The sequence below is a fragment of the Aethalodelphis obliquidens genome, unplaced genomic scaffold (genome assembly GCF_003676395.1).
Source record: "Aethalodelphis obliquidens isolate GAN/ISIS:26980383/991018 unplaced genomic scaffold, ASM367639v1 scaffold22, whole genome shotgun sequence".
NCBI classification, from domain to species: domain Eukaryota; kingdom Metazoa; phylum Chordata; class Mammalia; order Artiodactyla; family Delphinidae; genus Aethalodelphis; species Aethalodelphis obliquidens.
In genome coordinates this window covers 4,576,290-4,589,775 of record NW_020837966.1, presented here as the reverse complement: position 1 = coordinate 4,589,775, position 13,486 = coordinate 4,576,290, and the positions used below count along the sequence as shown (strand labels likewise).

The window sequence follows — 13,486 nt, the reverse complement described above, 5'->3', positions numbered from 1 at the left end:
CTCTTCCAGGGATTCCTGATTCCCTTCCCATGAATCTTCCAGCCCTGACCTTCCTGTGGCCATGAGGCTGACCATCTGTATCTTCTAGAAGAGGGGCTACAAAATGTTGACATTGCCTTTTGAGCTTTATTAAAAGGTCAGATACATGTGAAAATGAAGAAATATAAAAAATCAGCCACTTTTCTACTTTTCCAGAGAAACTAATTTTTCCTTAGGAAATTCAACTTAAGTATTGCCAGGTACTTGCAGAGTTAGATTCTTTTTCCATTTCTTCCCTATCCCTCTCTCCTTTACTATGATTTTGCTTTCTCGGGAGAAACTGAATCCAAGGGTTATAAGTCTAGACTGGGATTTCCCAAAGTAACGTTTGGAACATTAGTCCCATGAGGAAAGTCTTGAAATAAGGATTTGGTGGGCAAAGAATTTTGGGAAAGTGCTGTGTATTATAACACGATCTTGGAGAATCTTGGTACAATTAGCAGATCAAAGGATCTATAAAGCCATATAAGAAAGAAAGCTCTCCAATTTTATGTAACCCAGCATTTCCCAGATTTATTTGATCATGGAATCTTTTTTCTTCTTCTTCTTTTCTAGTAACATCTGTGCTCTGAGAAATACTGTTCTCAGAGTATCAGGTGAAGAAAGAGACTACCCAGTTTAAAACAGGACTGATCCAGTTTCCATCAGTGTTTTTCACCAGAAGGTGAAGTTTCAAGGCAAATTTTCCTTATGCTTTGCATAGCAGAAAATGAGAGTGTTCGTTTCTTAGGATAACTTTTCTTCAGACTCTAACATCTGAGAATGAGTTATCCCACCAAAAAAATCAATAGATTGGAATTAAGGGAACCATTACAAGAATGAGGACCCAGGAAAATAAGGATAATCATAAATACATGGCTCTTCAGAGATTGAAAGTGAGTGTCATAAGGGGAAGAGAATATGGAGAACATGTAAGAGAAGTCAGTGGGGTGTGGCAGTCCAACAGCCTAGACCCCCTACCCAAGAAAGGAACAGTTAATATTTGGTGGCCTGTGACCCCCAGGACAGCCATAGTCGTTGAATATGTTCAAGCCGAACATTCAGAGAAACACCAGTAATGCCTTAGGAAATCCTTCAAACCAAGAAGCGGGCACAGAGGCAGACAACAAATATTTCCCATGACACGAGCTACTGGTGAGCTTTGAGAAATAATTAAGACCGAAGAATAAATAGTACATGCTGGAGACTCATTCGTGATTTTATTTTATTGAAGTTACCGAGTCTGACTGATTTAGAAAAGCTCAGTGGAAACGCAACTTCTCCTAAATGCCCTCTGTACCTGTCATTGTCACTTTCTGTCATTTTCTTTAAGTAGCGTCTTTCTTTGTCTTACCATGATGCCAAGATTTTTTACTTATTTTTCTAGGCATCGTATGCTTTTCACAGTCATATTTCATTAATCTCCTTCCAGGGGCTCCCAGGTATGGACTAATAACCCCATGGATAAGAAAAGTGTGGCGTCAGGGTGAACACCACACTTCAGCCAACTCAAAATGCCAGGCTTGTTCAGACTGCCCTTTGGCTTCCAGGACTCACACTTCTGTCCTTCGGTCTTGAGTTGGATGTTGGGTCTTTAAGGACCTGGATCTTACTGCTTTTTTGTGTGCAAAATGCACCTCCGTTTGGTAAAGCATCTGCCATTCTGATTCTAATTTGTGGGGGCCTAACTGGCAAAAACGTAAACGTTCTTTTTGGACTGGAAACCCCAGAATATATGGCCACTTTCCAAGCCTAGAACTTGCCTCTCCTCTCTCTCCCTCCTTCTTTGAATGGAAATTCTCACTCACAGGGGTTGGAAAGATCAAGGCATTTTGACCACCTTGAAGACTTTCAGATCCCAATTGAAATTTAAATTTCACGTTTTACTTATAGAAATCTTACTTCTAAAGGAGGGCTGCGGAGTCCAGGAGCATGGAGGCATAAGACTTATTAAATTGATTAAGGAAATTTGGGGCCGTATCTTATGTCATATTCATACTCTTGGTTACGTATTGCAAAGCACAGGCACACTTGTCTGGCGCACAGTAGGCACTTGATAAATGTCTGTTGAATGACTTGTTCTTGTAGTACCTTCGGGAAATAGGGCAGATGGGAGTATCCCCCTTGTACAGATAAAGACGCTGGAGCTTAGAGAGGCTGTTAATTTTTCAGAGTCACACACCTGAAAATCAACAGGCCCAAGAGAAGGGCCTGAGTCTCTGAGTGCTGTACCCTGGGGGCAAACCTCCTTGGATGTCAGCCTGGATATATTTATGCAACCACATGTATTAAATATGGTTGCATGGCTACAATATTGATTTCCTCTAGAATGCAAATGTGTGTTTTCCCTTTCCTGTCCAACTGTAGCAGATTTTCTCTTATTTTGCTTTATTTTCCAAATTTGAGTTAAAACGTCATCCCATCAGTTCTCCTCCCATTTGCCCCAGCCTTCATCGACATTATTTCCATTCTTCTGTGTGTGACCATTCACTTCTTTCTCCCCCATTTCCCTTTGCCCTTTTACTCTTCTCTCTTCCTGCTGTCACTGTGCCAGAGAAAATGTGGCCTCTTACAACTCTCCCACGTCCCTAGAGTCACAAGAGTGAGATCCTCAAGGAGTAGAGAGCCTGGCACAGAGAAGGAGGGGAATTGCTCCGGGTTACAGTGGGCCCTTGGCAGTGTTACCAGGCCCCACATTCTGTTGCTTACTCGTTCATGAGCCTCTGTACACACAAGGCCTGGGACAAGTCAGGCCCGCAGAGCAGAGCAGAGGATGCTTCCCTTGGCCCAGGGCTGCCATCACAGCAGCCAGGGCTATTGGAGTACTTTCAGATAGTGACCTGATTGTGGCAGAAGCTGGGTTCTCTATTTTGCATCCTCAGCTTTAGGGTGTCTCCTCTGCTAATCTATTCCTAGAAATTGGATTGCCCTAATCCTAAATATTACCCACTCCACTCGGCAATTTCCAGAATCCGCCTGCACATGTAAAGAGTGATCTTTGGTCCATTCTCTGTTGCTCCTGTTTACTGTGTGGTCCCAGCATGTGTTCGCTCTCAGCTGAAACATGAGTTTGTACCACTGGACACATGTCAGAGCACTGAATGTCCACTTTCGTTTTCTGCTGAAAATTCCTGTAGAATTCTGCTTGAGACACATGTTATTTTCCCATAAGCCATCAAATAACTTGTTCACCAGAGAACCCAGACCTAGATTTGGCTTTCTTTTCAAACTAGTGGTCATGAGAGAGATATACAGGTCGTATTTTAAGATATAATGAAATGATCCCAGTGATTCTTGCCATGCTGACTGCACCTATGCTCTCTTCAAAGAGGCTGCAACGCTCGCTACGTTGGTTTTGAGATTTCTGGTCTCAGAACACGTCCCCTCTACCCTCTTCTTTCAGGCAAAAAAGCCATAAGGTAGAGTTAGTTCTGAAAATAAAGCCAAGGTTCCTGCTCTCTGTCCTTCCCACCCCTGTCCATGCTGCATACTCCCGAGCTCCCAGATTGAATTAGCCAGTGTCCTGCAGAGCATTCGCATAGGAGGGGAACTGCCAGCCGTCGGGTCCTCGTGGAGGTGTGGCTGGAGGCAGGTGACATTTCCAAGCCTCGTGTTTCTTGGCCCCAGATCTGTCTTGTCACCGCACCCACCCCCCTGCTTTTCTCTTCTTCCTCTTCCTCTTCCTCTCAGGGCCTTGAACTTTATGTTTGGTTAACAGGAGTTGCTGGAGTCTCACTGTCCCCCCAGAGAAGGAATAGTCCCAGCATTTCCTCCCTGGGCCCTGTTACTTCTCAGAAAGCCGACTCAAGGCCCTGGGATTCCCCACTTGCCCTCTTTGTGAAATGCTGGTTGGGATTCTGTGATTGATGCCCTGCTTTCCTTGCACTTTCACCAACAGATTAGCCCAAGTGCAGCCCTTTGAATTCTAACAAACAGACGAGGGGTTTAACTTGCTCCATTGCCCCCCAGAAGATGGATTCTGTATATGGAGTTGTTATTCCTAGCTTTTGCTTAGGGAAGGAAAAAAAAAAAGAATTTATTTTATGTTTTGAGGTTAAATGAATGTGGGATAAATGTATACATAGTGTCCTGTGTGTATATATGTATGTATAGCTATATGTCAGACGAACTGAGGACTTTTCCACATATGGAAGAATTTCTCAAGATCATGTTTAACTAGAAATTTCTCTCCCTAACTTCCCCTGAGTGCGTGTTTGAATATACATTGTATATACATATATGTATGTGTATGTAAATACATTTTCATGTTTCCTACATAGAAGAAAAATTAACTACCACATATCAGAACTTACTATAGTTTCAGAACGAACAAAAAAATTTTTGTTCCCCATGACAGTAACCTAATAAGAAAAGTTACATGTCTTAGGGTTTTAATATCAGTTTCCCATCCAAGCTAGTATGTCTGAAGCTTGACTGAACAAGAGACGATAGAGGTTTTTTGCATTGCAAATCTAATTTCATGGACCACCTCTTGGAAGAAGCCTTTGGGTTTTGGCTTCAAGTAGGGATGAAGCCTTCAAATTCAAAAACCCATGAAGAAACCTCTTGTTGGGCTGATGTTTATTGGATGGGATAAGGGTTCAGAGATTTCAACTGTTCCCACTCTTGGGCCAGTCCTCTGAGAATTGGAGTCAGAGATATCCTGGAATGCAGTTTGAATTAAATCTTGTGAGCCACTTGCCTCTTTTCTTTTTGTAAACGATAAATTAATTTTCAAAAATCAAAATATAATTGACCTTTACCATTGTATTCATTTTAGTTATACAACATAATGATTCAATATTCGGTTATATTATGAAATGATAACCAGAATAAGTTTAGTTAACATCCTTCAGCACACATAATTGCGAATTTTTTTTTCTTGTGCTCACTTGCCCCTTGTCTGATGCTCCTTTTATCACAAGTAGATTGGAAGATGCTGTATTTAAAACTCAACAGATTTTTCTTTAAGTGCATGAAGTAGAAAGATAGCTCAGATGTCGTTTTTTTCTTTCTCCCTCAAAGACTAACAAAAATCCCCAAAGCTACTAAAACACGAACCAGAGGAATATGTGATTTCTCACCATTGGGAAATAAAGGTGGCAGTTTATTTGTTTGCTTGTTTTTAAGAGCAGAAGCTCTGGAATGACCCTGTCATGGCTGTCTGTGAGGCCACAGGTAAAGAAGGAAATGAGGACAAGTGTCCGAACTGTTGAGGAGGGTATTTAACTGCTCCTTCCTCTACTAGCAGTTACGTGCTCACCCAACCATTACAGCCACAGGAGAGGAAGGGGGGCGGGGCTGATGCAGCCCTCAGGCAGCTGGCTTTGCAGATGAGCAGGTTATTGCCAAAGCTCTTTAATCTGGGTGTGATGTTAATTCCTTACATGTAAGCACATGAGGGCACGATTTGATAAACCCTGCCAGGTAGGGTCTTCATGTCTGGGAAAAAGGCAGAGCTGCTTAATGCATCAGGATCCTCCTCTTAGAAAAGGATTTTTCCTCAAAGGCGATTTGAGCCTATTGAAGATTCCAGTCTTACTCTGTTTCGGGTAGAGTTGTTTTTCTCCCCTTTCCCTGATTCCTCTTAGTTTTAAACCTTGTTTGCAGTATTAGGGTTTCATTAAGAGATTTGTTGCAGCGTCTTTGGAGTCAGCAGGGGTTTTCAGACACAGTCTGCCCTCCCCAGCTTGTAGACGTAACTCATCTTGGCAACATGGAAGCATTGATTCCTTTTCAACTTGCTGCTTTAATCCAGTCACATTAGTCTAAGAGGCAGCTCTTCAGCTCCCCCTTTGAAAGGGGGTGGCCAACCTTGAAAGGTCTGGAAGCAGGGAAATCCATTTTCTATTGCTAAACACCGATGCTTCTCCTTTTTTCTTGAACTGATGTAATAAGGATCGTGTTGGTCTTCCATACCCCAGGCACTTGCAGCACTCAGGAGATAAGGAACCACAGAAAAGAGAATTGGAAACATTCTTTAAACATATACTGCACACACACAGATTCTGAAAACTACCTTATTTATGGAACAGTAGCATTTTAAAAATTGTTGCAGCATCTATATACTAATGAACTGAATAAACCCTAGCTTTGAACAGCCCAGAGATGTTAAAATAACTACGGATAGTTTAATACACTATCACATCCTTTTTACATACAGCCTTTTGCCTTTGGTCTTAGGGCAGTATCAAATAATGTGTTATAATAGTGACAAACTATCAAATGCTACCAACAGGGATGGTGTGCCCAGTTATATTTGTATACGTCTGTAATGTCTACAAGGTGGTTTAATTTACATTCTCCAGTTTAATTCACACAGCAACCCTATGAAGTGTCAGGGTCTTCTGATCCCATCTTCTTTTTGAGGCAACTGAGGAAGTGAAAAGTCAAGAGGCTAGGCGGGTTGGTTGCCCACCAGCCAGGAAACAGCAGAACCAGAATCTTGTTAAAAAACACACTTTTCACTGTTTCACAAAGCCAAGCGTTAATGACTGATGGATGAGGGAGTGAAAATAAAGCCTGTCTCCACCCCACCCCTTTTTTACGGCTATCTGGCAGTGGGTCAGCTTTTAGCAGATGTTGACTTTGGGCTCCGAAAAAACTATTGTTGGCCAAAGTACAGCCTTCCAGCATTTCCATCTTCAGCTGGGAGAGCGGGCACCACGCGCTAGAGATTGGTTTGTTAGAATTACTTGTGCTTGAAGGAAATAGAAAACTAGTTTCTTCAAGTCACCCTATAATGATAGTCCAAAAAATTGAGAAAGATGCCACATTAGAAGTGAAGGAGAATGCCCCACAAGCTTCTCTAATATTCTCCATGGCTTGGCAAAGAAGGCTTAGGTGGCTGCCTGCCTCAGGGGGTCCCTGTGAGGTGGACTTGCCGAAAACCCACCAGGCTGCACCGGCTCGCAGCCTCTGCCTCTCCCTTGAGAAACAAGCCCATGTGTCTTTTAAAATATCTTTTTAAAAGATATCTTTTCAAAGGTATCATTTTTAAAATGTCTTTTAAAATGGGATATCGCCCATCACGTTGCCCCTTAGCCAGTGCCGTTCAGCTCTCTCCAACCCAGGTTAGAAGAACAGATCAGGGGTGCCGCTAGTACAATGAGAAGGGGGCGGAGCCATTCTGGGGAGAAACAAGTAAACGCGATCTTGGCAGCCCTAAGGAACTCTGCAATCCAGGCGGCCTTCTCTCTCGGTGGAGTGGAGTCATTCAGAAAAGCAAGGACCTATCCTTACATACTTACTCATTTGAAAAGACATGTTAAATTCCCACATATGCTGTGAGGCAGTGTGAAGGGAGTGGAGGTGCTGCCTTTCCCTCAGGGACCTTGAAATTTGCTGGGGTGCTGCTCTGCCCTATCAGGGACAGCTGCTGTGTGCGTGTGAGGTTCTCTTTCTTCCAAGAGCCAGAGAGACCCCACCTAAGTTGTACCATCCAGCTCCAGCCAGGACCTTCAACAGCTTGCAAAAGGGCAGTGCAGAGTCCTAAGGACTTCAGAGCTGAGCTAAGCAGAACTATCAGATGTTTTCTGGGGCCAAAGTGAGGCTTCTTTCTGTGGCTTCAAAGTTCACATGTCAGGACAGTGTACCTTTGTGGTCAGACAGGCTGAAATTTGATCCCGGCTCCACAGCTCCTGGCCAGGTGTCCTTTAGCAAGCTACCTCATCTTTCTCCCTGAGCCTGCCTTTCCTTGTCTGCACAAAGAGCCTCCCCATAACTGTGTCTTGGTGAGACTTAGTGAAGAAACGTGGAAAGCCATCACACTCTCTCTAACCTGGAGCTGGTGCTAATACCCACTGGCTGATTTCTAGCCCAGGTCAGAAATAAATTAACATTTATATTTATACAGAGCACAGAGCAGCTATCTGAATCTAGATAGGACTTTTCTATCCTTTGGGAGAACTTGTCTGCAAATGGGTCACACAGGCTGTAACAGATACAAATCATGTAAGAGTTTCCAGCCATTCCTGACCTTATCACCTGAACAGAGACATCCATTTATGGGCTGAGCATTCTAGGAGGCAGGAGAGGTGGAAGACACAAATGGGAGGTTTCCAGAGGGAAGCTTTGGACTTGACCCTGGGAGAAAACACATTAGTGCCCTGACAAGGCTCGAGGCTTGAGGCTCAATACCCTTGTTGCCAGGTTCACGCCCACTGCTTTCCTCTACACGTGCTTTCTTTTGCCAATTCTGGCCAAGCCTGCAGTTTGGAAATGCCAAGAGGAGCTGCTTTGCTCGAACCCGGGCACAGAGCACATCATAAATCCTGCTCTATGGTCCTGCCTTTGTGGCTCGCGTGGCCAAAGTTTGCAGAGTCCTGGGGCTTGAAGTTTGCAGAAAGCGTCAGAGAAGCCATGAACTGTAGTAGGAGTAGGGGTGGGTCTGGTGACTGTCCACGCCACACCCTGTAAGTAACCAGGACAGTCTCCCTGCGTTTTCCACAAGGAGACCAGGTTGCACTTCCTGCAGAGACGGCTGGCTGAATTCTTTACAGAGGCAGTAGGCGGATTTGAAAGTGATGCTTCCATAATTTCATTCTCATTTCCATCTAGGACAAGTGTGACAGTAAGGTCCCCATTAGGAACCTAGTCCTTCAATTTCAGGAAAAAAGCCAGCTATCAACTCAAAGAAAATTGCAGATGTTTAAAAAAAAAAAATCCTGTGATGGGCCAGGGCTTGCCTGCTGGCTATATCTAATACTTCAAAATAAAGACCAATTAAAGGTTTACACTGGGCCGTTTATCGTGTCATAATATGGAGTTCCTTCCCAGACCTTCTTTGCTGGGGCTAATAAATGTCCCCCACAATGGCAGGTCTCCTGTCTTGTCAGTGATGACTCAGTCACTTTGCCCTTAGATCTTGTCATCAGCATAGCCCCGTGAGCAGCCCATCCGGTGAGGGATTTTGTTTTATCTCAGTATTTAGAGAACCCTATTAGAGCACAGCATCTGGGACTGCAGGATTTCCACCATGGCTTCATATCATCTCTGGAGCCATAGATACATCTTGAGTTTGTTTGATAGTTAAGCCTCTCCCCTCATCAATACCTGCTGTGTTTTGTGGTCACTATGCTCTGGGCTTCAGCCCACCTTGGATGTTCCATCCCCAGATGCTGTGGACAAAAGCAGGCGGATGACGGATGGACTAGAGAGGCTTTCTTCCCAGCCAGATACTTTGGCAACTCCTGGCATAGCAATCACTCCCAGAGAACACACAAGGGAGCAAACACCAGGCAACATCCAGAAACTCGACTGCAAAGTCGATTTGAAAACAGAAAAACAAGGGAAGGAAACAGACTCTCCCAGCCCTGATAGATACATTTTAAAACTCCAAGAATTTCTAAATAACTTGGCATGAACTTAGGGATCAAGTGACATTTATCTGTTTCTTATTTTTTGGTCCCCAGATTTACATTTCTGTGCAGTAAGCTTCCCGAGCAAATTAACATTTGCATACAAAGATGCAGGCAGTGCAGGAGTCAAACAGCTGCGAACGTTTGGAAATGCTTGGAGCTCCGTCTCTGATTAGCTCCTGCATTTTTGTTTTTATTCCCCAAGCGGACACTCACTCTGACCCAGATCACTTGGTGATTAGGGTCAATTCATGTTTAAGCTTTGAAGATTAGAGAGACCAGAAATGGCCACCACTTCCCTTTCTATTTTCTTTTAAAAACTTTAAACTTTAGAAACTAAAACCTTGAAAGAAATGCATAATATTCTGAGTTCACTGAAGGAATTTATCCACATTTCTGCCATGTTAAATGTTAGCAAAGTTTATATTGGACTGTCATATTTCTTTATTTTATTCACCAGCATATAAGATGTCGATCTCAACATCTGGCTTTTAATAACCCTCGACATCTGGGAGCTCCTTTTTATTCCTATGGTGGACGAGGCACAGTAGTGATATTGGCAGTGTATATTTTCGAGCTACAACTCCTGTCTGCTTCAATCATAATTAATTACTACTTTTTAATATATTTAATTTGCTAAAAGTGATTTGCATTAGACCACATTTCACTGTTAAGAAAATAGTGGTAGATTTTGGTGGCAATGGCTTTCTTTCCTGGTTCTTTCTTCTTTTTTAAAATTTAAAACATCTATGAATGGATTTGAAACAAACTGAATCTATAAATGCTGTTGGGTTTTAAATACAAAACTGCTCTGCAAGGAGAGTGATTTTACAGCCATTTAGAAGCAGTCAGCAGGGGCTGTGGGCTGCATTTTAGGGAAGACCTTCTATTTTGTTCCGTGACTCTGAGCCTGGAGTTTTCCTGTAGCCGTGACTTTGGGGGTCAGGAACCTTATCATGAAGGCTAGGACCTCCATCCAGAGAAATATACTTACACACATACCTACAACATTCTGCATTGAATTACAAGGGGTTGCTAGACCCTTTGAAATCCATTTGTGGATGCCTGAGGGTCCCATGCTGTAGACTTTCCTTCTTAATTAGCATAAAAAAGGACATCAACTTTGCTTTTCTCCAGGAACTGAGAGGAAGTTTAATGAATGTAAAAATCCATATTTCTCAAGTTATGTAGGGAAAAGGGAAGTTTATTGCCGGGAGCAATTACTAGACTGTGTCGTGATAAATAAACACAGGTAAATTTCACATGAGAAGACCCAGCTAAGATGATCAATTGTACCTTATTTTTTGCCAGAATATTACTATCCAAACTGTCAGTACAAATTCATACTGAGTTGTTCAATTCAGACTCTGTGCAGATCACTTGATTGACTCAAATCAGTGGGGCATTGTTAATTCCTTGTGGGCCACAGACCCTTTTGGCAGTCTGGTGAACTCTTTTTATCAGAATAATATTTTTAAATGCACAAAATAAAATTTACAGAAATATAAAGGGAAGACATTATCTGAAAACTCATTTCAAAGACCACAGATTTAAATTCTTGAGTAGATGAAAATTACCTTGACCTGTCGGCAATATTAGGTTGAACTGTATGAAATTGCTGTTTTCTAGATCAAAAATGGTCAAATATAGACATTTTCATACTATTCAACCTAATATTACAACAACTTAAGCAATAAGGATACGTATGACGTGAAAATGTTCCGAGTTATTGTTTTTCCTGTTCCAGGTTTTCAAAACAAAAAGCAAATCATGGGAAAACCTGGTTTCATCAGGGACTTGTTAAAAGACACAGCTCCCAAATTATGTGTGAGACCAGGATATGAACCACTCAGTTTTCTACACTTTGTTTCTATCCTTGCAGTAAACGATGAGAATTCTTGTTCAAAACAGGACCTTGTGTTGGTCGATATACTTCTGTCTTCAAAGATTCAATTTCCCTACCTATCGGCTTCTTCACTAAGCGAGGAAAATGGCCTGAACCATTCTGGAAACGTTTTCAACAAGAATTCAGACCAAATAAGTTTCCATTTATCCACAGTTGGACACAATTTTAAGTTAAACAAAACTTCCTTTCTACAAGCATTTTACTGAATTGAAAGTTTACTCTCTTTGCTTTGAAACTTATTTGATTGCAATTGTATAATCATTCCATGCAAATGTATAATCATTCCACGGCGGGCACATCCTCTTTTATGCTGAGAGCAAAATAGAACCTGACAAATCAAGAAGATCACAGCATGTTGGAGCCTTTGTGAAATAACCAATGTGAATTATCGCATGCTACAGGAGTTTGTTCCACCCAAGTCGATGGAGGTTTTTTTTTTTTTTTAATTCTTCTTCAGCCTTTATTGATACTTGAAGCTTAAGGGAAATTAAGGGTATTTGGTTACTATAATTACTTCTCTGCTTACTTAAAAGGTTTAATCTACTCCTTAGGCATATGCAATTCAGATTGCATGCTTTCCAAAAAAATAATCATCTGCTAATGTAGACTAATTTTAATCTTCTAATCCAATCTTGACACAGACTCAGAGCTAGGTGGGTGGAATGTTTTTGTGTAGGGGTTGCCATAGATACAAAACTCAGTTATGTATTTGACAAGTCAGTGATGTGGCACTTAAGTTACTGTGGATTTTTTTTCCCTTGCTCTTTAAGATTAAAAAACAAAGTGAAGATCAGTGTGCCTTTGTAGTGCATCACAGTGTAACTAACCTTCTCTTCTTTCATTCCGGTGTTCCCCTCCTCTCCGTGCACCTCCTTACCCTGGGCCGGCCGCAGGATGACGAGGAGGGCATATGGGCATAGCCGGGCCTGTAAACCAAAGTTCCAGTTTTGTTTTGAGGGGTGAGAAACCATCTTTTATATCATTTTTCTTTTAAAAATTGCATTCTAGTGTGGTATGGTATGTGTGCTCAATTGTGTTTGCTGATGTTCGTGAGTGTGCCCTATGTTTGCTTCTGTGTTTTGTGACCACCCCCAAGAGCTCCCTCCTTCCTGCGCCCCCTCCCTGCAACCACATTATTGTGCTGCCTTGTTGGGGCTGGGTTGAGCACGAGTCGAATGTTTCTATGTTATGTAAAATGTGAACTATGCCCTCGTTAGGATTTATCCACACTTTTTAAGGCATGATTGTGGACTCAGAAATTGTCACGATTCTGCAGTCGTGGTTTTCAGCCAACTGCTTGCTTTTACCAGATATGCCAGTGTGGTGTGACTCTCACGTCCTTCTGGTTGTATCACATGTTGCTCAAGGAATAAGGGAAATAAAACTGTTTATCTTCATGGAGCTGAAACTGTCATCTCTAAGAAGCCCATTTAATGGATTGTACTCTCTTCTATGGCAGTTCTGAAGAAAACACAAGGATCGAGGCATAGTAATGGTGAATGGGTAACTGTAGCTCTTTAAGCGACTTAGAATAGAAATGTTAATATTGGCAGGTCTCATGAGTGGTATTATATCTGTTGTTTTTGGACAATTGAGCTTCTGTGGAGTTTTGCATTATGTTTCATGCATTGAACTTTTCAGAGAGTTTTGCTCCTTTAAAGGCTGATTTTTAGCTATTAAGAACCCATTCTTTATGTCTGGGCTATCTGCATTATAATTGAATAGTGGTGTGTGTAATTGCTATGTGTTATAAAATGGAACTCTGAACTCTAGGGACTTTTGCTGCTGGGAATCACATCTCTTCAGGATACTGCAGGCTGTATAACACCAAGTCGCAACACTATGGAGTTGAATGTACGTATGGCGATGTAGAATATGCTGTTGAAGTTGGTGACATTGTATATGCCATTGTGTTCAGAACAAGAAATGTGGTAGATTGTGTGCCACAGTCAAAAAGTACTCAATGTGCCGTTCTTTTTCTGGGACAAACGTGAAACGTCCCAGGTCTGTGATTAGAGAGGCAGTTCTTTGGGATAACTCAACAGGTGTGCCCTTCTCCAAGTCTTGCCTTCATATTCCTTAACAGTGGTGCTTCACACGAATTTTAAAACAGTAACTGGTGTGTTCTGCCTGGGGGTGACAGTTTCATTGATGTGTTTCACTGCTCAGTTGAACCTGTTGTAGGTCCCACCAGTGAGTCAGA

At 42.2% G+C, this 13,486-nt stretch overlaps 1 protein-coding gene across 1 annotated transcript in view; it reads left to right on the top strand.

Annotated features, from left to right (window-relative positions):
* ERC2 (ELKS/RAB6-interacting/CAST family member 2) overlaps positions 1-12,203 on the top strand; it is a 759,104-nt gene extending 746,901 nt beyond the window's left edge. Inside the window, exon 15 of the mRNA XM_027121473.1 lies at positions 12,054-12,203. Within this exon, the coding sequence (XP_026977274.1) occupies positions 12,054-12,203 (150 nt within the window). The remainder of the gene's footprint in view (positions 1-12,053) is intronic.
* Positions 12,204-13,486: the final 1,283 nt, after the last annotated feature.